Raw genomic sequence first — 27444 nt, forward strand, 5'->3', positions numbered from 1 at the left:
AAACACAGCGAATCGTTTTTTTTTTCGATTTACATGCGTGACACAGGTATAGACACGGGCACAGTATATTATTATCTTTGTGTGTGCCAGCATATTTGTATATTTATATTTATATATGTATATACTTTCACTCATACGGGATATATATTATAAAAAAGCATGTTAAAAAAGAACATCCAAAAAATGTATATTGTTCAATCAAAAAATGTTCGACTCTGATTGCAACTCTGTTTTAGCCAGAGGCAAGTAGAGAAGTGTATACGCATATATAAGAATCATATATTTATTCGAATAACACGATTTCATATAATACTGGCTGGTAATCATTTAGTAAAGTCAGTAGGCTCGGGATATCCACAGCGAGCAGTCGAATTACAATAATAATAATTTTAGTCGAGTTTTTTCATTTTTTTTCTTTTTTATTAACTTTTTTTTTCATTTGTCTCAAATTTTAATTTATTTACTATGTTGAGTATCATGGTTGTTGGATGTACGCAAAAATTATTCAATATTTTTAGTTCGATAAGTAAACATTACACTTTCCACTGATAGTAATACACTTAGCTAATTTACTGTCTCACAGAAGAAGAAAAAAAAATTAATTTAATTCTCATCTCTTTTTCCGAACTAAAAAAAAAATCAAATTTTTTATGGTAAAAACGATGATAAGTAAACAATCAGCTGTGTGAAACGCGAATGTTAAAATTTGAATTCTTTTTTTTTGAAATTTTTGTGATAATACTTAATGGACTGAATTTAATAAAAAAAAATTAAATATTTTAATATAAACTAAATTAAAATTTATACAAAATTATATATGAGTGTGGTGTGAGGTTGTCCGATTTACAAATTAAATTCAACGTCATCCAAAAATTTGTTACATTATAAATTCGGTAAAAAATAAATCGAAAAGAAATTTTCAATTGAAAACGCGTATGCAATTTTTCGCATTTTTTTTTAAACTGAACAAGTGCAGAGTGCTGATTGCAGTGATTATATGGAAAGGTTAAATAAAATTAAATAAAGTAAAATTGATTTGATATTGAAATATTCGTGTGCATTTTTAAAACAAACAAACAAAAGTAAAAAAAATAGCACCGGTGGTGTGTGTGGTAATAATAAAATCCGAGCCAAAGAAATTATGTCGATTCAATTTAAAATTATGTAAAGAGAGCTAAATTAAAGGTTGGACATTAATTTAGAGGAACAAATTAATTGGTTAAACGGGAAAACGAGAACAGTACAATGAGTGTCACATGCAAAATCCAGGCCACTATTAAAATGCCATCAACAGAATCAACACACTGCCATGACAAACTGTCCAATAGTCAAGAAGAAATGAAGACTTTCCAAGCACATAAATCAAATAGCCGTCTCAGTCATGCACATTCGTGTGGCAATAATATTCCAACCATCGTCGATGAGTCAGTTTTCATCAACAATTCAAACATGTCCATCATTTCCACCACTGTATGCCGGCAATTTTCCACAACATTTTTCAATCGCAAATGGATCTACCGATACCTACTGACATTGTTTATTCTCATGTATGCCATAAACAGTTCACCCATATTATTAACAAACGCTCAAACACTCAAATCGAATCGAACATCGGCCGCAATCACACAAAATTTCAACAATAAAATTATTTCAAACAGTGGCACCGCTGGCGGTTCGGTTACACAAAGAACGGCCCGCAATAATCGTAATAATAACATCCGAAAAGAACACTTCAATGCGAATCCGGACGGTGAAATCAGTGAACGACCGAGTTGCCATTCATGTTCACAGCTGAAGGACGTGGAAGCCGATAATCTGAGATCATTCAAAAGTCACATATTGCAACGGCTCCGATTTGACCATGCACCGAATATATCGATGGAATCGGTCACAACCGTTTCGGAGAGTGTGCTGGCTAACTTTTACAACAAATACGGTGAACGGTACATTCGACGGAATGGACGGGACTATATGGACGAGATGATGAGTGACGAGCCGAAGAATTATGAAAGGGATGAGAATAAAGTTGGCGACGACAATGACGGTGAAGATGAAGACGAACCATTCTTTTCGTCCACCCAAAGCATTTATTCATTTCCGAATGGTAAGTTGATACACCAAATTATACGACAATGATTTTCCTAGTACTTTTGTTTGCAACTGTAGAACTCTAGATAGATTACGTGATCCTCCCAAAATTTTCTGCAGATACCAATTAGTTAGTTGTGTTCCAGATGGATTTGCTGTAAAGTCACTTCATTTTCATGTAAAGCTTTCACAAAAATGGAAATCGAATAATCAACAAATCTGGTACTTCTTTTGTTGTTTAGCAACGCTAAGTGTTTTATGGAAAATCTATTTAGCGTAAGTTCGGCTACATACAAGACTAGCCTCAGTTTATCTCTTATTTTTGTTGATGTTGTTTACAACATACAACTAGCTGGGGCGTTGCAGGATCAAATAAATTACTTTCAATTGAAGCAAATGGTTCATGGTTAGTCATAAAAGTAAATATCGTTCGTGTGAGTTATTCATCATGGTTCATTGCACCATAAAATTAATGCGATCGCGATCGTTTCTTCCTTTTATACTTCCTTCAAGGCAATTATCAACAAGTATCTTAATGTCCCGTCCATAAAAATTTATTGCTAATTAGAAGCGCGTTCAATTTTATTGCCGCAAAAAATGTTTTTAAAATTCATAATCTGGTTGAAGATGTAATTGAGTGACCTACTTACGTTTTTTGTCTTGTTCTTTTTGACAAACATAATGTTTCATTCGTCATTTCAGTGATGAGAATCTCGTTCATTGAAATTATCTGAAGACAGAGTTTGAGATAATCATTGAAATTAGAAGGAATTGCGTCACATTTGAAAAAAAAATCACCGAAAGATAGGGTAGAAAGTTAAAATTATCTTTTTGCTAGATGATGTCGGGAAAGAAATTTTCTAATTGACCATAAACAGTGTTAATAACCTATTAGAGACAAGACTTCCACAATTGATTAAAAATGATTTCTTGCCTAAAATGCTCTGCTGACTCCAATCACAGTCCTATACTACAATAGGAAGAATGAGATTGGTTTCTCTTTCGCAAAGCCAAAGTAGGAAAGACAAGATCACTACAACAGCAGTGATAAACTCACCACAACAAGTCCAATTTTTGTGGCCAAACTTACCACCCTTAATACTCCCGACAATTAATAAATTCAATTCTCTTTCTCGACGAGCTAACCGAAAACTGCTGATATTAGTTCGTAGATTTGGAATTATTATGTGAGCAAATGCTTCGAGTTCCACTTATGAGTGTTGTTTACATGTTTCAAAATGATACGATGGGAGTAAAGTCGATTACAGCAATTATCAAAGTTTGCCGGTAATAATTTGTAATCTCATTCCGTTCGTGTTGGTGTAGACGATATACTGCAACTTATTGCAACTTATACATCATTTTGGTCGAAAAAATAAAAATTTCCGAATCACAACTGATAACGAACAACCGAATAATTTGCATGACACCGGCCGATACACCTTATATGAGTGTAGTCATACGTAGTATCATAAAAGAATGAAGTTGACTTCATATTCGACAGATTTCAGAGTTCTTTCAGAGTAATATTATATATCCTTGAGATGGTTTAGTACATACAGCACATATGAGTGACGCAATTTTTTCTGATAAGATTATATTGAATCTGGTATGTATAAAGGTTATTGAGAAAAGCATTACACACATTGATTTATTTATAGTAGCTGAGATGAGGGAACGAAAGAAAGCCGAGTAAAGAAGCAAAAAAAAATAATTGAACAAATCGAAATTATTAAGGTTGGAAAATCAGAGGCGTAAAATAAAAGTTTACTTGCACTGGTTTACACACAGAGTGTATGACAAACGAAATAAAACATTTTCAAAAATAATATTCATCTTCGTGTACGTTAATATTTTTGTACTTAAAATGTGCAACAAATATGATACCAGTGGAATGATAACAATAAATTGTGCTGCAACGTTGGCAGTCGAACAAGTAAATCGTTAATTCGACAATTATATTGAATCGTATAAACAAGCAATTTCATTTTGGGAAAATTAATATCTTCAATTCGATTATTTATCACGGTAGAGGGGATACTAACGTAACGATGTACGTAATAGTGTCAATCAAGCAATTAATTGGACATTCAGTCAGTACTCCATTAAGGTTATCCTCTGAACTCCCCATCATATAAACACTGAAGGAAATGTAATACCTCAGCTGATCATCAGAGTTATTTTGGATACCGACTTTCAGGTGAATTCAATTTTGTCATCGTCATATTTTCTTGTAACTAATCTTGTTGCATCTGCTAAGTTTGTATCGAATTCACCTTACAACTAGTTGCAACTTGACGTAAATGAATTCACCTTAAAGTAGAGTTTCGTGCGTAACAGCGCATTTGTATTACCTTCTGTGTTCATGTACATTGATCACATGTCCATTTCCAATACAAAGTTTGCCTTATTAAAATGCTCCTTTAAAATTGTTGCTGAGGTGTGTTTTCGTTTATGTTACTGCAATTGATTACGTTCTAATCGTTCACTAAAGAGTATATCAATTTCGAAATTGAAGAACACTGTGCGTCGGTAAATTTCGAATAGCATTTAACCGGATCAACACAGTGCGTAAACCCATAATGCATATGAAACAACTTCGCTACAATCTAAAGGTGCAACTGTAACTATACATTGTAAAAAAAGTTGACGCAGTGTTTGTTTTCCAGAATTAAAACGTTGATTACGAGAGGTACAAGGAGCCATAAAAAATAATTTTATTCGTTTGAAGATCGTACTGCTATCGTTTGAACAAAATAACGTTTATGGGACTACAATGAGTTACACGAGCTAATTTGTTTTGATTTGAGATGATATAATGATCAAAACATTTCATTTAAATAAACAAATAAATTGAAATATTGACTACTGACAACTGATATTTACTGACAAAAAATCCGTTAGCACTTTTGATTCCTCACTTAAAGTTGCTTGTGAATAGGGTTTGATAAAATCCATATTTAAAATGGGAATCAAATTAAGCGTGTTACGTTCGCCAACAATAATTTACGCTTAAGTAAACCCGATGGGTTGCTCACTTTACCAAAAATTAAGACCTTGATCTCCCGAGCAAAATGATTATATTTCATTGAGTTATCACGATTTCAAGCTAAGTTACGATGTTTGACTTGGTTAATCAATAATAAATCGATGGTTAATCATGGTAACTCACTGGTAAATCAAATTAATTAAAAAAAGTGAGCAGCAACCCCTCCAGTAAACCTTATGAAAACCGAAAAAATTTTGCACCTTGACTTTATTCAGCTTCACTCCAACGTACCTCAAATCGAACTCTTACCCTTGATTGCTGAGGATTAGTGTTACATCTGTTATCAAAAACGACGCCTAAAATAAACGACAATCTCTGCCTAATGCGGTCTTTGCTTGTTCAAAGAATCGAAGTACTAGATTTGAAATCATTCGAATGAAATAAAATTACTTTTATCTGTAGAAGTAGTAGATCCGATAAAAATACTGCTGATATGCTTCCAGTCTGTAACAGGTTAATAAAAAATGGGGTGGGTGAGCTTTTTTTAACCGAATCTTCTAAAAAAAAAATTTCTTCTTAAATATCGTTGGCTATCTAAGCTCTAACGCAGTTACTAACATTTCAACGGAATGCAAAAAATTGTCTGAAAAAGTTCTGCTTTCGAAGTGGGAATGTCTATCAATTAGTGTACCAAAACATATTTTACTGCTTTTAGTATGGATAAACTGTGACATTTTCGCCTTGCAAACGTTCGATGCCATTTTTTTTGTAATCCAAAAATGTCTCATAAAAATTCTACGCCTTCAATCAAGCTACGATGAATTTAATTTTACTATTTTGGGACAGGAACTTCATTTTCACCCTGCACTTTCGGCTCTTTTTTTGCGGAGAGAACGAAGTTTCGCCATCCGAACCATGTAACAGCTTTTACATGAGTCGAAAACCGTACTTTTGATGTTTGAAGCACGTCTTTTGACGACCTGGCTATGTAAAATCCATTACTAAAAATTTGAAGTCCTGTTTTTGTGTGTTTATGGGCATCGGCTTTGCCTCGGATCAACAAAATTCACACAAAAATTCTAATTTTCATCTTTTTATCTCTAGAAAATACTATTACCATGCAGTAGGTGTCTTGTACATTATTTGTGGATACTAAACTCGTACACCTTCGATGTGGGCTACAAGCGTCACCCACGCCAATATCACTTTCTTACGCAGTTTTTTTGAGTCTTTCTTGGACGATTGATTTTAGGTAATATCCCTTGTTGGAACACGAGCGTAGTTCTTACAATCAATCGTCCAAGACATGCTATGTCTCCCATTTTCGAACTCACAGCGGTAAATAACTATTATATTTGTCGAAACAGTGGCAGTTTGTAGCCAAAGTAAATTGAACGAAAAAGAAATCAGTGTGCGTATGGTTGCTGTTCGTAAATGTATCAGCAGCTTCGGAAATGTTTACAGCAGATCCTCCAAGCATTGTGGCAATTAATTTGTTTATTACAAAATGAAAACTGAAGGACTCGTTTCTTCAATTTGTCCATATACGTACAATAAACTTCTGTAAAAACGCAAAATAATAATATTCCAGATGACTCTCCCATACTTTCTGTGATGTCCATAAATCTGTTATTACATCAAAATGTATTAACTTAGATTCGCAAAAAAAAAAGTTTACCTTAACTGCATTATACACCTTCATTATATGCGGCATATATCCAAATATGTCCATGTTTTTTACTTCGCACACCGGTACTTCACTTTACTACAACTCTCGGTGTATAACAAATTTATTAAATTGATACAAAATGAGCAATTTTTTTTATTATTATTTTAAAGCATAAAATCGACAGAAGTACAAACAGAAATAAAAAAAAAATATAAAAAGTTATTACGTCTGCATTAATCTCCAGCGATTATCATTATACTGTCAATTATATTTTTTCTTCTCCTTTTTTTTCGTTGCTCTGCGAATTTATTGTTATTTTGTTGTTACTTTGCCAGCAATGAATGGAAATTGATATGCAGAAAGAAAGAAAGATTAAGTTATGAGTATGTAGGTCAAATAAATTGAAGGGTTTTGTATAACATATGTGTACATCTCACAAGCTTGTTTTGGTTCGTGATATATCTTACTTAAGGCGATATAATTTGTGGCAATTAGTTGATGTTTAGGAACAGTGTTGGGTGGAACGCATTCACGACAATAAAAAAAGGAATTTTGCCCGGAAAGTAAAAGTCATGTGAACATAATAATCTGCAACGCAATGCGACGGTGCATGATTTATTTGTTGTCAAACTTTATATTTTTGTTATACGGCCATAACATCATAACACTCATATAAGATTGTTCAACAACCATCACTTTGGACGAAAATGCTGGATTCTTTTCACACAGTCTACTAAAGAGTCATTCTTTAAGTATGTCTCGTTCCACGAGCTTGTTAATCACTGTATTAATCACTGTAACGATGATCGACTAGTGATCTTGAGACACAGATCTGGTGATCGTTTGTTCCGTTCCCTGAGTCACGTTGATAATAGTCCATATTCTCTTATTGCATTGGCGCCTATAGTAGGCTGATTATAGCACTCAAACCCACTGAAAATGGGCCTAAAATATTAAATTTATAGTCGAGTCCCTTGCATTGACACAGTACCATAATAACGTTATTTATGGTAGACTCGACGATAATCGAATATAGGAGAGTCGAAATATAAAAACCGATGTTTCTTGGAGCTTTGCGACGGTGTTATCGTCACGTATCTCTTCATTTTCCCTGTTTTTTAGTGAAACTGGGTGTAATACTGATAACTTGCGAGGAAACGACGGTCGACTCAGCGATATTACAACGACTTTCGGCCGTTGACATTGATTGAGTGACCGTTCGTAATATCGACAACTATTTTCTGGTTTTATTAACAGTTTCGAGCTAGATTTGCCTATTATAGGAGTAAACCGCTGAAATATGGTCTCGGTACATGAATAGAGCTCGTACTGATCATTCAGGTTATTAACGCAACTCGACACGTCAGTACTTAAATAGACCTTATAGGCTGAAGCCCTCGTATCGTTCATTCCATTATAGTCCTTGTGTAAACTATTAAAGGTTCTAAACATGTTTAGTGTGTCTGGAGTATCTGGGTTTAAAGAAAACTAATAGCTGTCGTGTTATCTAAAATCATAGTTGAGTAAAATTGGAAACTTACGAAAGTAATGTAACCAAAGAACCACTTTGATCTGAAGATTTTATTTTCCTAATTTTTGTCAAGTTTGCTTCCTTCATTTTCAATACACAATTGTGTAAGCCTCCACTAGGAAGCATAAAATGCTTACTCTAGTCGGTAACAGTGAGTATGTTCTTGAAATCTAAATTACTGCACCAGCATTTTCGTGAGACATCTAAATTAAATTTTGTATAAATAGTATTGGCATCTCATAGTGTTTGTAAACACTAAAATATGTACACAATGTTGAGACTTATTTTCAATATTATTAATTTCACTGGACGTCATATATATTGTGATCACTGATAAATGATTTGAACATTCTATGTTATCATAATATTTATTGGCTTTTTATAGAACCCCTAGTACTGTAGGTTCAGTGTAGATGTCAATAACGATTGCAGTGTTATCGCAAGGTCCTGGTTACACGTGCAACTTTTATTTTGTTGAATTTTAGCGGCCTTCGAAAAGGTTCAATTAATTTACTTGAAAGCCAAGTTTTTTCTCTTGTTCAGCTACACCATTTATCGTATCTATCCAAGATATCTAAAGATAAATTAAATGCCAAAGAGCCATAATAAAATAGACACATGGTCTGATCCAATTCGGTCTCTACAAACCATATTAATTTCAATCACAATATTTATGGAGTGTATCGTTTGCTATGTGCACAATAATGTACGACAGCTCATTAATATCCACCATCCAGACTGTTTTATGAATTATTTTTTTTACGCAATTTTTTTCGCATGATGAAATGAATGACATAAATGCTACTTGAAAATGTCTAATTTTATAAATTTTATTGCTCTATGGTCTATGGACAATGACAATATATACATACATGCAAAACGACATATCGTTACATGTGCGGATCAGTATTAAGGAATCTGTAATTAGGGATTCTTGATCCAACTAATATTTTTCGTTTATGACGAAAAATTACTTTTCTAAGAAAAGAAATGCTGAGCTGTGGAAATGCAAGGCTGAACAACGTTCGAATGATCATAAAATTCAACGGGGCTAGTGTATCGCCATATACTCATTAAATTATGCGATTTCTATTTTGTCAAAATGGAAATTTTACAAAAAACTTAGAGAGACTCGCTCTTGTGCGAGGGTTATAGACAGAATACATCTACCTCATCACTATGCCGTATTCTGTCTTCTAAATCTGTTTTTCGGTGCCTCTTCATGGCTTTTCCACTTTTTTAGTGATTTTTATAATGATGAAAAGTGGCCTGACAAATTTCAACCAATGCAAATCCTTGTTACATATGATCACATTCTTTGAAGCCCTAGATTCATCCGAAATTTAGGAGTTCTTATAACTTTGTTCAATACTTCCTTCTAGAGATTCCGAACTCAAAACTCCTAGAGCCCGGCTTTTCAATGAAATTTTTAAAATTTATAGTTACAGGAAGAGAAAAGTGAAATTCAACCTGTTTTTTTTTTTGGAGTTACTGTAGAAGGTTCCACCCATCAATTTGTTAAACAGATGAAAATCTAGATTTTTTAATTTTAGTATTTCAGCCAAAATTCAGAAAATAAAAATCTAGATTTTCATTTGTTCAACGAAATTTTTGTGTAATTACAAAGCGCAACAACACACAAATTAGAAAACATGTCGAAACAAGGCATGATGTCTAGTATCAATTAGTTACTTAATAAACTTCATCATCGTTGTAAATTATTAAATAAAACTTTTATCGGATACCCTTAACCCGAGTCAATTATTTTCGAATTTCGATTTCTCTGGTTTTAAGAATTCCATCCGGATCGGGCTCATGTCTTCTATCCATTTATTCTTCTATTTTCGACAAATAGTATGACTAACTAAGAACAAATGTTTGTTCCGTTTGACATCACCTGCATTTTAATCACAAAAGCTGAATTGACGCCATAATTCAGCTTTAAAGCGATGTTTAACCTTAACGTCATTTATTGAATTTTTAAATAACTGCAATATAAACAGAACAAAACAAAAAGCGTTTTTTTTTCGCTTAAAGTTTTCTACCATAACACGTTCATTAAGATTATTATTAAGTATATATCATTAGCTTCTTTACTTTTTTCGTATGTCCTAGCATTCTTGTCTCAGGAGTTGTTCAACAACTTTGAAATGCAGTTTTATATAAATAATCTTGTGCTTAGTTCGTTTCGTTCGACTTTCGAACATTATTTATATTATGGGTATATAACAAATATCTTCATTGTTTTCCGACGCCATGCCACTTAGATGTGTTTATAAATGCTAAATTAAGTGATATTTAAATGTTGTGTCTTTTTTATTACTTAAATGAAGAAAAAAAATAATATTAAATTGCTACTCTCCCGCGCTTAATGGGGAGGTTAACGAACCATATGGCCTTTGGTGTTGACTAAGAACAGGCTGAAGAAATAAATACTTTTGGGGTCGAAGTGATTCAATGTCGAAGCTTTGAGTTGCATCCCTTTATTGTAATCCTGTTAGAAACAGCTCTATGTTCTACTATCAATAATGGAGACAGAGAAAGGTCGTAAGCTCCAGTATGATCTTAAATAGAACAATTGTTCAAAATAATGAGGTAAAAGATTTTGTATCAAATCTAAGGCTTAAATATTACAGAAGTAACAAAAGAAGTAATAGATTCATAACGATATGTAACGATTGCATATCGTGCACAATATTTAGCCGTTAATATACCGTTACTGTGAAATGAAATCACCTTAACCCAACCGTTTCACCGATCCACTTGCGCTCTCGCATCACCGACCATAATATATGCAACATTATCGTTGTTGTGATATTATTTGTTACAGTGTTGATACCACATCCTTATAGTCAGTCCATCATAATTCTCAATAATAAATAATTTATTAATTTAATGCCCACCACCATTTTGATTGCGTCAGTTCATTTTTCAAATGCTTTTGGTTTCATTGAGAAAAAAGAAAATAATATGAGAGATGGTTATGTATATTATCCATATCTAGATATATATATATGTGTACGACCAGAAAACACACCATATATATACGTATATATATCCCATATATATCCATTTTTATATACATAATATTGTGCAAAATGCGCCTGAGAGTGAATTCATTATTGATGCTATGTGTTTTGTGCTTAAAGATGATGATGCGCTCTGTGTTCTTTGGTTGATTCTTGATGCCGCTTTACACACAATATCGGGTTCGATGATCCTCAAACCTTGAAATAAATTTTATTGCGCACATGTTATAACTCACTTTAGAATAAGAGCACGGATTCATCGTTTAATATACGATTTAGTATATTCAAAAGGGAAAAATGATTTACGAAAAAAAGAAGAAGAAGAGACCACTGGGAACGAGAACACATAATAAATGTTCCGAGTTGCGCTATTTATTTTCTCATATTGATCAAGCGATTGGGGAACCATTGAACCACTAATCCAATAATTCTATAAAAAAAATCAATTTTTGAACAACAAAAAATACAAAAATCTTAAAAATGAAAAATGTTTGTGCTTTTGTAGAAAATAAAATTCTGATAACAAATTATCTACACCCAACAAATCATTAATACACAACCTGCATTAAGAAATATATGTTACAATGACGTTTTTTTCCTTCATCTTCTTTCAATGGACTTAATTCCTTTTTTTTTATTTCTAAAGGAATTTAGCTTTATTCAGCACCCTTATTTCCAACGTTTTTTTTTATTGTTCCCACTGATAAAATCAACCTTTCGATGGTTCCATCCTATTATTTATAGGAAAAATATATTTTTTTTTGTTACGAAAATTTATTGTGATTAAGTACGGTTACATGTGTGTGTTTGATTATCATGGTGCACCTTTTAATATGCGTTATTTCGGTTTTTTGCTTAACTTTGATAGATGGTGGTTGTAAATAGATTCTTATAAAAAAGAAGTCGTTTTTATGCACCTGTAAATTGGTTCTATTTATTTTATTCCGTTGATGGTTGAAATGGGTTAATGATATCAAGTTTCGGGCCTGTCAGGTGCTTTGTAGTTTTCTCTTCGTTTTATTGTAAAATAAAATATTTGTTGAGTTGGGTCAGTATTCACTGTTATGCAGTCATTACGACCTTTTTTTTCTATCAAGAGGTAGTTTTAGATTAAAGTATTTTTTTTGTTATTAAAACTGAAACTGCTATGCCCACCTTTTTATTTAATTGAGATTATTGTGTGTGAATGTTTTTTCTTGTGTTGAATTGCTAACGATCATTATGTTTGAAACGACCTAGTCATCTGTTATCTACAGCGAAAAAAAACGGTCGGAGTTCTCTTATATAACATAAATCAATGTGAAGCCAAAGTAAAGAAGTGGAATATTTTACATCAAACACTAAGCGATATTTGAAACAAAAGAAGTAACAGATTTAATGATTAATGAAATGAATTGAAAGGATAATTGGGAAGTAATAGTTCAAAATTGCTTCTCGGAGATATAGCTATTTTGCTAACATGTGCCGAAATGGAAATTTTGCGTAATGTATGTGAATATTGTCAACCCGAGACGAAGGTGAGGTTGACAATACATACGCAAAATTCCAATTTCGACATAAGTTAGCAACAAGATTTGCAAGAGTGACAATTTACACATCTCGTGCATAAAAAAGCATTCGTAAATTTTCTACGAAAAAGGGGACCATCGAACCCTTTGCGACGCCAACGCTTCTTAACTCTTTGATGGTAAAATTCGAAGACTCACACATCTCAATGCTTAAAGTCTGAAAATCCAGATCTTCCTTGCAATATTACCTTTCTTTAACCCTATTCTTTTCAAAGGTTTTTAGAAGTAAAACTGTGAAGGAACAGTCTATTTTTGGAATTAAATCCGTAAAAATTCCTTAAAATTCTTACAAAATTATTAAAAATTAATTTTGAAAGAATGCAGTGCAGTCCGCACCTTTCCAGGCTGCAATAACTAATAAATTTCTCCTTTCATTGCCAATCCTCTATTATCAATCGTCCTCAAGATTTTCCATTCGGTGCCAAAATCGTCAAACATAAAAATCAGAATCGCACCTGATTGTGGCTAAACTTCAGCAGTATGAAATAATTTGGTCACAGTGAGTTCAACGCCGAATAATGTGATCAAACAACCTTTAAAAATATAAATTCGCGCTTGTATCAAATGATTAAATTAAGTCATTTAACAATTTGGTTAGGTTCAAGAAACCTTTTGATATTTCTAAACCAACGCGTTATATATACGGACGATGTATTCTTCCAATTCAATATAATAATAATTACAGACCGTACATATATGCGAGCCGAAATATATGTCCACACGTATATACAAACACACCGGGCTATACATAAAATGAAATGTATGCGTTGTCTGTACCCGTATCTATAGACATAGCTGAGACTATATTATATGGGTCAAGAATGCATGCAACTTCGTTATAAATAAAATCAAAATCGCATTAATTCCTTTTCTGCGGCCGTGTATCATGCGGTTCAACACAACTGTGACTAGGCAAATGCGAACCACCACAACAACAACAACATTTTAAGAAAATTCACAAAAAAGAAAGCGAAAATCGCAATCTAATTTTAAACAACATTTTATTGCATCCGAGCATCAACATGACGGTTCTTATCTCTCTAATTTATATCATAGAATGGGATTAATTTAAATACAGTGACTCTCCGCTGTGCGATAGTACAAGATTCATGGTCAATTTAGGTAGTTCAATCGAAAGTGAAGTGGTAAATAAAAAAATGGTTCAAAGAACCCGCTCGGTTGGTGCTGGGACAAATAAAAAAAAAGAAACACACATCACACTATCACTTATGTGTACATGTTATAGCCACATAAATAATTTCAGCATTTGGAATACACATAAACGATTGAATTTTGCACGTATACTGGCATCAAGTTGATGATTGAATTAATGTTGAATATATAAAGCACTCGTCTACTATAACGACAATGGGTTAGTTTTTTTTTGCCCTATCAAAAGTTCTCTGTTTTATTTAAAAAATTTGGTGTTTTCTTTTATCGCTCCACGGTCTCTTGATGCATGTTATGGAACGAAGATTTTTTTCTTTTCACAAAATTATCAGTTCGTTATACTCTCATGAAATGCAGTAATCAGAATTTATATTTCGCACTGTATACAACGCATAGGTACATTATTGAATACATGATCATTAATTTAAATCTGTTGATGAAAACAACGTATGATATTCAACACAATATATTTCTAACTTGAAAGACATCGCTTGTTGTACGAAGAGACATTGTTTTTCAAAAAAAAAAATTAAAAAAACGGTAAACTGATAATTAGCGCGCAGCAAATTTATATTTTGGAATATAAATTAGTTGTCTGGAAGGCAAATATGCTGTAGTATGTGAGGTGACAGGCCTACATAGGCCCTAGAAAGAAGGTGATTCCGTTTCGATAAAGAATGAATAAGACGAGGGATTCCTTTGAAAAACAGCCTACCGAAATCGGGCGTGTTTTCTAGTGGAACTTTTTATATGTGCCTAGAAAGGACTTCGACCCTAGAACCCAAAACCACTTTCAAAAAAAATCTTCGAAGCATTTGTGACTGGTGAAAGGTGATCAAAAACCGAAAACTTGCACTTTTCTTACCAAAATTTCTCCAGGTACACGAGCCGTACAGGGTCGTGTGGGGTGTCATTAGAAAGGTAATCACATGTACTATTGAGCCGAATAGAGACTCATTGCTCTTAAAACTCATCCACACTGAAATATGTGCAGTTGAAGTTTTCAACAGAAAACTTGCACTTTTCTTACCAATATTTCTCTAGTTACACGAGCCGTACATGGTGGTGTGGGGTATCATTTGAAAGGTAATTTAATGTGCTTTTGGGCCAAATAGGGTCTTATGGGGTTTGAAAGCATCTACGATGAAATATGAGAAGTTGAAATGTTTAAGTGCCCATATTTCATCGCATATGCATCCAAACCCCATAAGACCCTATTTGGCCCAAAAGCACATGAAATTACCTTTCAAATGATACCCCACACACCATGTACGGCTCGTGTAACTGGAGCAATATTGGTAAGAAAAGTGCAAGTTTTCGGTTGAAAACTTCAACTGCACATATTTCAGTGTGGATTAATTTTAAAACCAATGAGTCTCTATTCGGCTCAATAGTATATGTGATTACCTTTCTAATGACACCCCACACGACCCTGTACGGCTCGTGTACCTGGAGAAATTTTGGTAAGAAAAGTGCAAGTTTTCGGTTTTTTATCACCTTTCACCAGTCACAAATGCTTCGAAGAATTTTTTTGAAAGTGGTTTTGGGTTCTAGGGTCGAAGTCCTTTCTAGGCACATATAAAAAAGTCCACTGGAAAATGCGTCCGATTTCGGTAGGCTGTTTTTCAAAAGAATCCCTCACAGCGTTTTCCACAAAGAGAATTCGGCTTTGAGTTTCGGTTCTTTCTGTTGAAGAAGTCGTAAGTTAGACCTTGCAATATTGATTCCTTTACAGGGCCTTTTATTGGTAAACTCATTTACCGAATTTACTAGAACTTACCAAACATTTGCCTTTTGATAAAATCAGTAAATTTTCGGTAAATACTTCTAAAATCTGGTAAATTTCAGTAAATTCTGTAAAAGAATTTCATTTTATCCATTTTATCTTCATGTTGTATAAAATATAGGGAATGCAATACCGGACCGTTTTGTTCAATACCGGGATTCGGTATTTTGAGCTCCAATACCGGTATTTTCGGTATTTTAAAGTGGTGTTAAAGTCAAGAATTGTAGAACGAAAAAACGGATTGTATCACTAAAACTAAATTGAAATGAATAATTGGGCTTATCCGTGTATATACAAAAGGCATTAAATTTACCATTAGAAAAACCAACAATGCAACGAATACAAGATTGGCATAGTCTTGATGTTCATAGACTTTGAGAAAGCTTTCGATTCAGTGGAAACATGGTCAATATTGGACTCATTAGACGAATATAGAGTGGACTCAAGGTACTCTATATATACGAAAACGCTACGTCCTGTATAAAACTACAAAAGAACACTGCCAAATTCAAGCTCGTTCGAGGTGTAAGACAGGGTGACACCGTCTCACCGAAGTTATTCACAGCAACTCTGGAGAGTGTTTTCAAGAAATTAAACTGGAGCGAAATGGGAATTAACTTAAATGGAAGATACCTGTGCAACCTCCGTTTCGCAGAGACAGATTGACAAATCAATGGATTAGGCAGCAGACAAAAGTCGTTGATGTCATGCAAAGAATAGCATCCCTAAAATGAAGCTCAATTCACTCAATATTTTCATAAGGAAAATATAAGGGTTTGAACGCCATCCTTGTTGTTTCACTCCTAAAGGGTTTGAACGCTATCCTTTTGGTTTCAGTCCTATTTTCCATAAATTCAAACTCAGTTTTGTGTTCGCATGAATCTGAAATACATTATAAATTCGAGCTAAAAACTGACAAAATATTCGAAAAAAAAAACAATGAACAGATTTGAGCAGAGATTTGTTTTGTTCTTCCCTTACGCTCCATATTTACGCCTGGAAAACTATCACTATGATTCAATTTTGTAATCATTGTAATCGACCCCTGGAATTAATATGTTTTCCAGATAAAATAAAGTTTTGTACCATTGGCCGATTACAATGGCAAGGCAAGTTTAGTCCCAAACACACCGAAATTTCCATCGAAAGGTGGCAGAACTTTTATTGTAAATTTTCAAATTACTAGTTCGATCAGAAAATTTACTGCTGTCTCGTGTAACGGACCATTGGAAACGACTGAAGATGGTTAGACCACGCTCACCTCTGACCGCCACTGTATCCGGAGGTCGAAACAGCATTTCATCTCCTCTTTCGCTTCACGCGATCCATGGGAAAGGGAAGAGTAATTATGCTCTGTTTGTTTGTTTGTTTTGGTGTTTGTTCTGCATGTTAGATAACGCCACCCCTGGAATTAGTATGTTTTCCAGGTAAAATAAAGTTTTGTACCATTGGTCGATTACAAGGTTGAGTGTACAAAGAATATATCCTGCTATTTAACTTGTTTGGAATATATCAATCACTTTTGTATGAAAATATCGCGAAAGGGGAATATTTCTCGCTGCGTTAGTTAATAGAAGGATGAAACATCACTGTTTCACTTTAGAAATCATTTAATTTTTGGACACTGTGACTGTCTGTCTAGCCAAGATAATTTTGTAATTTTTACGTTCAAAACTACACGTGAAAGATTCACTTATAGATAAATCCAAATTCTCTAACAACAGTTTAAGTTAAAATGCTAAAACATTAGATAACAAGTTTTCGTGAGCTCATAAGAAGTAAACTTAATAAAACGGGATGTACTTAGAATAAACAACTTACAAGAGCAATTTTGAATTCATTTTTTTTTGAATTTGCGTACATTTTCCCTTTAAAAACTATGATGAATTTTCCGGTATTAATACCGGTATTTTTTGGTCAAAACCGGTATTCGGTATTGGATATTTCCGGTATTAGTACCGGTATTGCATTCCCTAATAAAATAGTCCGTTGTGACCTAGTCCACCTCAACAGAAACGAAATGAAATTAAGATTAATCCTGCAAATCTTTCAAAAAATACTTTTACATATTGCTAATCAGCTGTTATCGACAACAATGACCAGAACGAGCGATAAAATTGGGCTAATGTTTTCTTACACAGTAATTAACAATTATAGTAAAAATAATGAAGTAATAGATTGCATGTCAAGTGGTGCATTTTAAACGAAAGACATAACAGATTCAATGATTCTACCGTCATATGCTTTTCATATGCAAGTAAAATTAATAACTCGAAGGCTTCTAGCTACAAATGTCTCCATCTCACATACAATCCATAATAAATCTAAGCATCACGAGCTTCCGTGATAACTACAGAAATGGATAAAATCTGTTTGTATTCACCGTTTAACCGTCATTTGTCGATATCATTCCAAGAGCTCGGTTTCAGCAGATTATTTTATGGAACAGTTCGAAATTGTTTTATAGGAAGTTCGTTTCCACAATCATAATTGCGGCCGCACATTAATAGCAGGTGGACGGATAAAATGTAACATTTTCATTTATTTATAAATTCAACGTGACCTTATTTTAAATGAGTTCATTTTTGTATAATATGCTGTACGCATTCTTGGAACAAAAATAATTAATTATAACGACACTGTAACACTAGCTACAGAAAAAAAAAAAATAATCGCAATGCTTCGAACACGTTTCATCAATCATACACAACAAACAAGGTATTGTTGCAAGTGCAAACTGATGGCTAAGCGTACAAACTACAAAGTGTAATCGAATCCATTGTTAAATATAGATCATAAATCCTTCAATTCAAATTTGCTGCGTATTGTGTAAGTCAACAATCCCGTACATATCGCAATCTATAATACCTAAATCATCAACGAAACATGCACTTGTATAATTACATTGGGTAAAGAACATCATCCCCCATTTCGTATCGCAATAATTATGTGCATTACTATGACATTTTCGTAACCCTAACCCCAGCTAATTCGAGTAGTTTCTTATTATGATCTACAACAGGAGTGTTTTTTTGTTCTGTGTTCAGCTACAACATAAGTGTAATATTTTATGCGTAACACTATATGTTCTAAGGATTCGCATTATTTTTCGCATAGGCAATTCGAAATAATAAAAAAAAAAAATTCTGAGGTAATGTTCGTTCACTCATTTCATGTGTGCATGCTACATGACATTATACGTAATATAATGTTAATAGGGTAGAGTAATTATTATGTCCCCCCTAATGCTTATAAAGTATTAAATTAAATTCTAACATTGCTTACTGATAAGTACGAAAGGGTTCGCACTAATAAATCGTCCAACAATTTTTCTATTTTCAACTGTTTGGCTAGAATTCTTATATTAAATGCAACGAACGGTTGCACGACGTTGTGTCTTTGTTTTCGACTGATTTGTTGGTATATTTTCATATTATTACGAAAGTAATTGAATATTTTACTTCTCTTGTCTAAAGTTTCGCTTGGTGTTTCACATAAAATCTGCTACTTCATTGGTGTTAACATTCATTTTACTATAAAAGGCCGCTGTCGTTAGCAAAAAAATGAGCAGCCGTACTCAGCACAAAATGTGTCTAAAATATGAAGTCTATACACTGTGCTGAATGCAATGGACGCAATGAGTTATTAGTACATAACTACGGATAAAAAGTCGAGTTTATCAATGAACGTTGTTGATCCGAGACGTAATTTTTTAGCATTTTATCCCGAGTTATTACACAACTTTATTAATAGGTCCCACCTGTTGGGTGGGTCAGATCCCTTGACTGTAACTTCTCAGTAGAATTTTTATTGACTTATTTCAATGAAATGTAATTTTGATCGTTACAAAAACATATTTTGAAGAAGAACTACAAGAACGGTCTAAATCATTAATAATTTAATTTTGTTTAGTTTCACTGAAAATCTTCGAAACGTTGACTATAAAATGCCCCGGTAAAAAATGGCGTATATTTTCAATAAAACTTAAGCTCGTGTGAAACTTCACACTCGTTAAAACAGCTAGATCGTTAGAACAACATAATCCATCTTGGAACCTAACCAAAAGGAAAAGTTTTCTTTTGAGAACTACTCCCAGATGGTTGAACCGATACCAACCATTTTCGAACTTGACCTGAGGATTTCAATACTTCATCGAATAATTTTTTTTTTAAATCGCTTGAGATTTACTCAAAGAGTACAAAATTGTTTCATTTAACGTTTTTTAATGTCATTTTCATAGCTAACGTGTTACGTACGGTGTAAATTTTCGTTTGTAAGACCCATGACTTACAGTCAATGAAATAAATATTTATTCTTCAAAAACATATTAAAGGCTCAGGGTCTGTGAATGTTAATTCTAAATCAAGTCAAGTTATCGTGAGGAATTTGTTGATCCGATTAGAAGCTCTTAAGTATGTGAAATGGGATGTCTTGTAGGGCATTCATTGACGTACTGCGGTCACCGCAGTCTCATATCAGTGTGATTAACCTGGTTTCGCATCGGGTCATCAAAATCCCCACGAAAACTTGACTTTGCTCCCAAGCAATGCAAATAATTATTTTTACATAAAATTTGAAGGCACGTGCCAGTAATAGGTACTTAATTAAGTAGAAGATACGTGAAGAAAAAGCTTTTTTATAGACAGCGATATCAAATTTACATAACCGGTTTCGGTTTAGGAGGAACTGGTTAACGATACCGGTTCTGGATCCGGTATTCTGTTCTTTGAATCGGTTGACAACCGGACTTGCTGCTTCGATTTAAGGATTTTATTCGCGTTTTTTCTGTCTCACTCCAGTAACTTGTACTTAAGATTAGAATTTGGCTGAGTAATGGAATTAATTACATCAACAAATTCTAATCTCAATTTTATTTGAATCTGAACTAATTGATCTGTGCTACGGTTTGATCGTAACTAAAACCGACAGAAATGAGCATAAATTTCCACTATCGATCGCTCATATTTGCATTATTTCACTGCCTTGTCAATATAAAATACTTATCGGCTTTTTTTTCATATTCGACGACCAACCAGCTCATGCTATCAGATCTACACCAAAAAAAACGAAACTCACTGCGCGAATTTTATCAATGAAATTTATTCAATGAAAAATATTTAATTGTCAATAATCGATGCATAATGGAGTGTGTAATGTGTGCGCGTCTCTTCGAGATGTGCAAAATTTAGCAAGACAATTTGTAGACACAGTTATTGGCTGTCGTCATGGTGTAGGTATTCTTTGAAGATGTCTGCGAATCTTCATCGAATAATCTCCGATTCATTCAAGTTTACTGCACGAAATACTGAGACCTTCAGCTACACACAGAGAGCGAAAACAAATCATATTGAGACGACCACTGAACAAAAACAACCGTCTACCTCAAAGTTATGATGATCGAATAAAGAAAACTAAAAATAAAATTAAAACAAAAATCCATTCAATTAAATTTCAAATGCACAGTCACAGCCACTCCACTTATCACCAATTTAATTAACCGTCGCGCTACCATTTCATTGTCTCTGTCAATGTCTGTCGCGGTCTCAGTATCAATTATTTTAAACCAAATATATATTTAATGCGAAGAAACTATAATCTACTATTATCATATGCTCACAAGCGCGCACAGACCGCAATATAACATCATGGAAGCAACAGCATATGTATACATATGACTTTATAGATTATAGAATGATGTTGTAGCATGCGTCTAGCAATAATACAAAGTGAATTTTGCCAGACAAATAGGCGCCACAAAAGTGAAAAACTAGGCCACACTTTTACAGCTCCGGGGTCAACAAGAACATATCTATATCCCCCAGAGCTATGTACACCTATATGAATACACTACTTATATGTTACATTGATGGAATAAAATTTGATGGGCATGTATGAAAAGAGCTGTATGTACATCGCTTAGAGAAATTTAAATTTTTGATTCGATTCATAAAATACAGTCAAACGGTCCGTCCGTTGATGGTACTTAATAGTTCGTCTAGAAAAGTTGCTAGACAAATAATTGATTTCGATTTCAGCGTGTATGGTACAGTACAGTACACTCGCACAATATATGTGTATACTGAACCGCATATTCTCTGTTTAATCAACAGATGTCGGTATTTTTAATTCAACAGAAAGCTGGTCTAAGCTTATGAACGATAATTTCTCGATATTCTGAAAAAGACCCCAATCGTCGTCAGTGTATGGTGATGATGATGCCGTACGACAAGCGCAATTGTATCAGTTTTATTGAAATGAAATGCCGAAATATATGTGACCGCATTTCTGTCTGTTGAAAGTGTGATTGAACATTTTAGACGGAATAAGTATATCGGTGGTGTCGCTGATTGTCTGAGTTGGTCATCATGTCGATTTGTCGCTCACAAAAAACGAGCCATCAGAACAGTCGGAGCGTTTGCTGCGACTGAGCCCCGTACAAACCCGTATATCTATTGCGTACGTGACCCTAGTGCGTCTGTCACCCTACTTTGACCGTAAGCCTATTGCGCCGGTTAATGTAGTTAAAGTAAAATTATTATGAAATGTGTACATCTTAAAAATTGCGCATAGCGCAATTACGAAGCCCCGTACGACGTTCCTTTCAAATAAAACAAAAATTTCAAATAGCCCTAAAATTTTAATTTATTGAAGGGCCTAGTATCGGCCTCAGTCCGAGAAATGAAAACAAATGAAACAAAAAATACGAAAAACGGATGAAATTTGCTCGAGTTATATGTAAAATACACATAGGGCCCTAGTAGCGGCTTAGTCCAAGGACCCAATTTTTTTTTCAACAACTTTCTATTCGGCCTTCGATTACCTTCCAAATGAAACAAAAATTACGAAAAACGAATGAAATTTACTCGAGTTGTATGTAAAATACACATAGGGCCCTAGTACCGGCCTTAGTCCAAGGACCCAAATTTAATTTTTTTTTCAACAACATTCTATTCGGCCTTTGATTACCTTCCAAATGAAACAAAAATTACAAAAAACGAATGAAATTTACTCGAGTTCTATGTAATATACACATAGGGCCCTAGTACTGGCCTTAGTCCGAGCATCCAAATTTACTTTTTTTTTCAACAACATTCTATTCGGCCTTTGATTACCTTCCAAATGGAACAAAAATTACGAAAAATGGATGAAATTTACTAGAGTTCTATGAAAAATACACATAGGGCGCTAGTAGTGGCCTTAGTCCAAGGACCCAAATTTAATTTTTTTTTCAACAACATTCTATTCGGCCTTTGATTACCTTCCAAATCAAACAAAAATTACAAAAAACGAATGAAATTTACTCGAGTTCCATGTAAAATACACATAGGGCCCTAGTAGTGGCCTTAGTCCAAGGACCCAAATTTAATTTTTTTCAACAACATTCTATTCGGCCTTTGATTACCTTCCAAATGAAACAAAAATTACGAAAAACGGATGAAATTTAGTCGAGTTGTATGTAAAATACACATAGGGCCCTAGTACCGGCCTTAGTCCGAGCACCCAAATTTACTTTTTTTTCAACAACATTCTATTCGGCCTTTGATTACCTTCCAAATGAAACAAAAATTACAAAAAACGAATGAAATTTACTCGAGTTCTATGTAAAATACACATAGGGCCCTAGTAGTGGCCTTAGTCCAAGAACCCAAATTTAATTTTTTTCAACAACATTCTATTCGGCCTTTGATTACCTTCCAAATGAAACAAAAATTACGAAAAATGGATGAAATTTACTCGAGTTGTATGTAAAATACACATAGGGCCCTATTACCGGCCTTAGTCCGAGCACCCAAATTTAATTTTTTTTTCAACAACATTCTATTCGGCCTTTGATTACCTTCCAAATGAAACAAAAATTACAAAAAACGAATGAAATTTACTCGAGTTGTATGTAAAATACACATAGGGCCCTAGTACCGGCCTTAGTCCGAGCACCCAAATTTACTTTTTTTTCAACAACATTCTATTCGGCCTTTGATTACCTTCCAAATGAAACAAAAATTACGAAAAATGGATGAAATTTACTCGAGTTCTATGAAAAATACACATAGGGCCCTAGTAGCATTTCACTTCTAAGGCCCTAACTCACGGTCCACTCACCCGATTTTCAAAAACGTGGATTGGTATTGGCAATACCTATCATTTGCCGTGTCATTTACATTTCCATCGTTTATTTTGCCATAAATATCACCAAAAGACCTTAAATCACTTAGGTGGCCCTAACTCACGAAAGACTATGCCCGAATCTTCGAACTTAGCTATCTTCAGGGAAATTTTTTTTTTGAAATCGGATTTGATTTACTCAAGATATCGACGTGACGGACAGACGGACAGACAAAATTTTTATTGCGGATTCGTCATCTATGAACATAGGCAAACACTTTGCCCTTACCGTCTGCTTCGAATTCCATCAATTACACACGGAATCGTAATCCTATTAGCCCCTTTGTACTTCGTACGGGGCTAAAAATGATTTTTTATAAATAACTTACCAAGCCGGTAGAAATACCACCTGTGCTCGTAGTCACAGTGCTCCACTAATAGTCGAATAGTCGACACGTGCTGCAAAATAGAAAGTACAAATATAATTGTAATTTACAGAAACATTATCACTGAAACCTTCGTGGGCAAAGATCTTTCTTTTTGTTGACTCTGATCCACTTAACATCTGCATTTTTGTTAAATTGTTTTCTAAATTGACCTAAGAAAATTACATGTCCCGTATTGCATGCCCTTTACTCGTACCGAGATTTTTCAAAAAATTATTTTATTTGACTCTACCCTCGTCTTTCCACAGTATCAAAAGCTCGTCATCGCGGTGACATTTTGGAATTCACCATACACCACAGCAATAACCTTGCAATCAGTGAGGCCATATTCCACCTGCATATTCACGGCGACGATTGGATTGCTGAAAATATTCCATCACTTCTGGAAGAACATCGACATGACTCCATCGGTATATCATTGAATCGTCTAGTGCGAAGCACATTGCAACGCTACACTCGTACAGATAGCGACTACAGAGGTCCTATTCCGAAGGGCGATGGATTCGATGTTCAGTTCAATGTTACGGACATGGTTATCGATTGGATAAAGCATCCACAAACGCCACAAGAAATTGTTATCAAAACAACCAAGCAATGGATGAGGCAGATCATAATGTTGGATTCGAATTCAAAAAATGTGAGTATTCCCACCAACTCTATGTCCTTTTCCGAGATATTGATATGGTGAGGCAATGAACCATGACCTACTAATGGTCAGGATATGGTTCGGTTCATGCTATATCAAAATTAGGTTGTTGAATACTTACTTACTTACTTAGGCGGGCATTACAACCTACTATTGGTTTTGGCCTCTTCAAGCAATCTTCTCCAATCGGACCTATTCCGCGCCAACGTTCTCCAGTCACTCACTCTTAGTACTTTTAGATCAGACTCAATTGCATCTTTCCATCTCGCTCTTGGTCTTCCTGGTCTGTGTCTTCCATCGGGATTTGTATTTAGCAGTTTCAGTGGTACACGTTCTTCGTTCATTCTTTGTACATGACCGAGCCAGCTTAATCGATTGATTTTGATGAATTTGACTATATCAGGCTCCTTGTAAAGCTGATACAGCTCATGGTTGTATCTTCTTCTCCAGTTGCCGTTCACATTGACACCTCCAAAAATTGATCGAAGAATTCTCCTTTCAAAAACCAAAAGTGTCTGTTCGTCACTTTGTGTCATGCACCAAGCTTCCGATCCATATGCTACAACTGGTCGAATCAGCGATCTGTACAATTCGCACTTAAGCGTTACCCTTCTACGGATTTCCTCTCCGATGCTATTATCACTATTGACCAGGGACCCAAGGTAAATAAAGCTGTCGACAGTCTCGAAGTGTTTTCCATTCACCTCCAGCGTATGGTCCGTTGATCTGCCATCAGACAATGAAGTTGTCATGTACTTGGTTTTTCTCTCACTGACCTTGAGACCGAACTCAGCGCCCCTATCTTCAATTTTCGTGAAATTCTCTTTAACGATGTCAATGTTCCGTCCAATTAAGTCTAGGCCATCAGCATATCCTAACAACTGACTCAACTTTATGAAGATTGTACCGCTGGTTTCCACGTCGCTCTCTCTCTTATCACCTTCTCAAGAACAATGTTGAAGAGTAAAGCTGCCAGTTCATCGCCTTGTCTAAGTCCTTCCAAGGCTTCAAAGGTATCAGATAGATTGTTCCGAATTCTGACCTTGGCTCTCACATGTGACAGGGTCATTCTAGCCAAATCTATAAGTTTTTTGGGGTAACCAAGTTCCACCATCGCATTCCATAGTTTCCTCCGAAAAACCCTGTCATATGCCGTTTCAAAATCAACAAACAAATGGTGTAGAGTAACATTGTTGAATACCAGTGCAAATAATCACTCCTCGCCAACTAACTTAAATATTGAAGCGAATCAAAAATTGCTTTATTTTGCAGGCTCCATACATTGAAATCCAAACCAAAGAGATTCGACGCAAACGGTCCAAGCGCCAACTGGATTGTGCACATACTGGCGGTGAAACGCGTTGTTGTAGGTATCCGCTACGTGTTGATTTCCGTCAATTCGGCTGGGACTGGGTGATTGCACCGGATGTTTACGATGCCTATTATTGTGCGGGTGATTGTCCGCAAGGCTATCTGCCCAGATATCATCATTCTTATGTATCTCAATTGGGATCATCATTTTCACCGTGTTGTTCTCCGAAAAAACTGTCGTCGTTAAGTCTTTTATATTACGATAGTAATAAGCAAGTGATTCATAGCATAATACCAAATATGGCAGTTGATAAATGTAGTTGTTCATAAGGAATTCTCTGTTGTTGTCTACTACTTCTTATGTTAGAAGTGACACGTTTTCGTGTCGCTTCATAGATTTTTTTTTTTGATTTTGTAATGTTGTGATTGATTGGTTAAGATATTTACGGCTAGATAAATGAGAAGTGGCATTGATTCCTAAAACTGATTAATCGGCCAACAATCACAATGCAATTTGTTCGATGCTCGAATATATTTGGCTTAACATTTATGGTTATTTTGAAAAGAGACACAGTTTTACTAAAAAAAATGCAATTTGGTAAGTGTGCTATATCTATAGTCGCAGGGTTAGTACAAATAAATAACGTTGAACACGCCAACATAACAATACTCAACAGTTAGATTTATAAAGCTCTTAACGGTAAACTTTTTTGATTAATTTTAAATAATTATTTTACAAAACCACGATAATGCCATCTTAATACACCAGTACACACATAAAGTGACTTGAGTTAAGAAGAAGTTAATTAAAACAGACTTTAGTTCAGTACAGAGGCAGGGCAATCTAAGAAATTACTATAAATCAAGTGTCACTTATCGACCGATATCATTTAATTTTACATAATACGTCCGTTATATTGAAGTCCATACACAATCTGTGTGCTGTATTAAATTCACCACTTAGAATCTGTCTTTGTGTAATGCAATTTTGGCTCAACCATTTTAGAAACACGGCTTGTCGGAACTACTAACTCTAACTGGTTAGGATTGCCGATCCTAAAAGGTTAAAATTATTCGGTACCACACATGGGAGTGAAAGTAACTTATT

The 27444-nt window shown here is 34.5% G+C and overlaps 1 protein-coding gene across 1 annotated transcript; it reads left to right on the forward strand.

Annotated features, from left to right (window-relative positions):
• The first annotated feature begins 323 nt into the window (after nucleotides 1-323).
• Nucleotides 324-27348, forward strand: LOC119085044 (growth/differentiation factor 8). The gene is made up of 3 exons (XM_037195255.1): nucleotides 324-2104; nucleotides 24628-25016; nucleotides 26298-27348. Exons 1-3 carry the CDS (start codon nucleotides 1246-1248, stop codon nucleotides 26664-26666), a joined length of 1617 nt encoding a protein of 538 aa, XP_037051150.1. The 5' UTR covers nucleotides 324-1245; the 3' UTR covers nucleotides 26667-27348.
• The last annotated feature ends 96 nt before the right edge of the window (nucleotides 27349-27444 follow it).

The sequence above is a fragment of the Bradysia coprophila genome, unplaced genomic scaffold (assembly GCF_014529535.1).
Source record: "Bradysia coprophila strain Holo2 unplaced genomic scaffold, BU_Bcop_v1 contig_94, whole genome shotgun sequence".
NCBI classification, from domain to species: domain Eukaryota; kingdom Metazoa; phylum Arthropoda; class Insecta; order Diptera; family Sciaridae; genus Bradysia; species Bradysia coprophila.

What these genes read in the sequence shown, in the direction of transcription:
- LOC119085044 (XM_037195255.1), top strand. Translation starts at nt 1,246, where the DNA reads ATGAGTGTCACATGCAAAATCCAGGCCACTATTAAAATGCCATCAACA. An exon ending in CATTTATTCATTTCCGAATG is followed by an intron (nt 2,105 to 24,627) that starts GTAAGTTGATAC and finishes GTCTTTCCACAG; the next exon opens with TATCAAAAGCTCGTCATCGC. An exon ending in TGGATTCGAATTCAAAAAAT is followed by an intron (nt 25,017 to 26,297) that starts GTGAGTATTCCC and finishes TTTATTTTGCAG; the next exon opens with GCTCCATACATTGAAATCCA.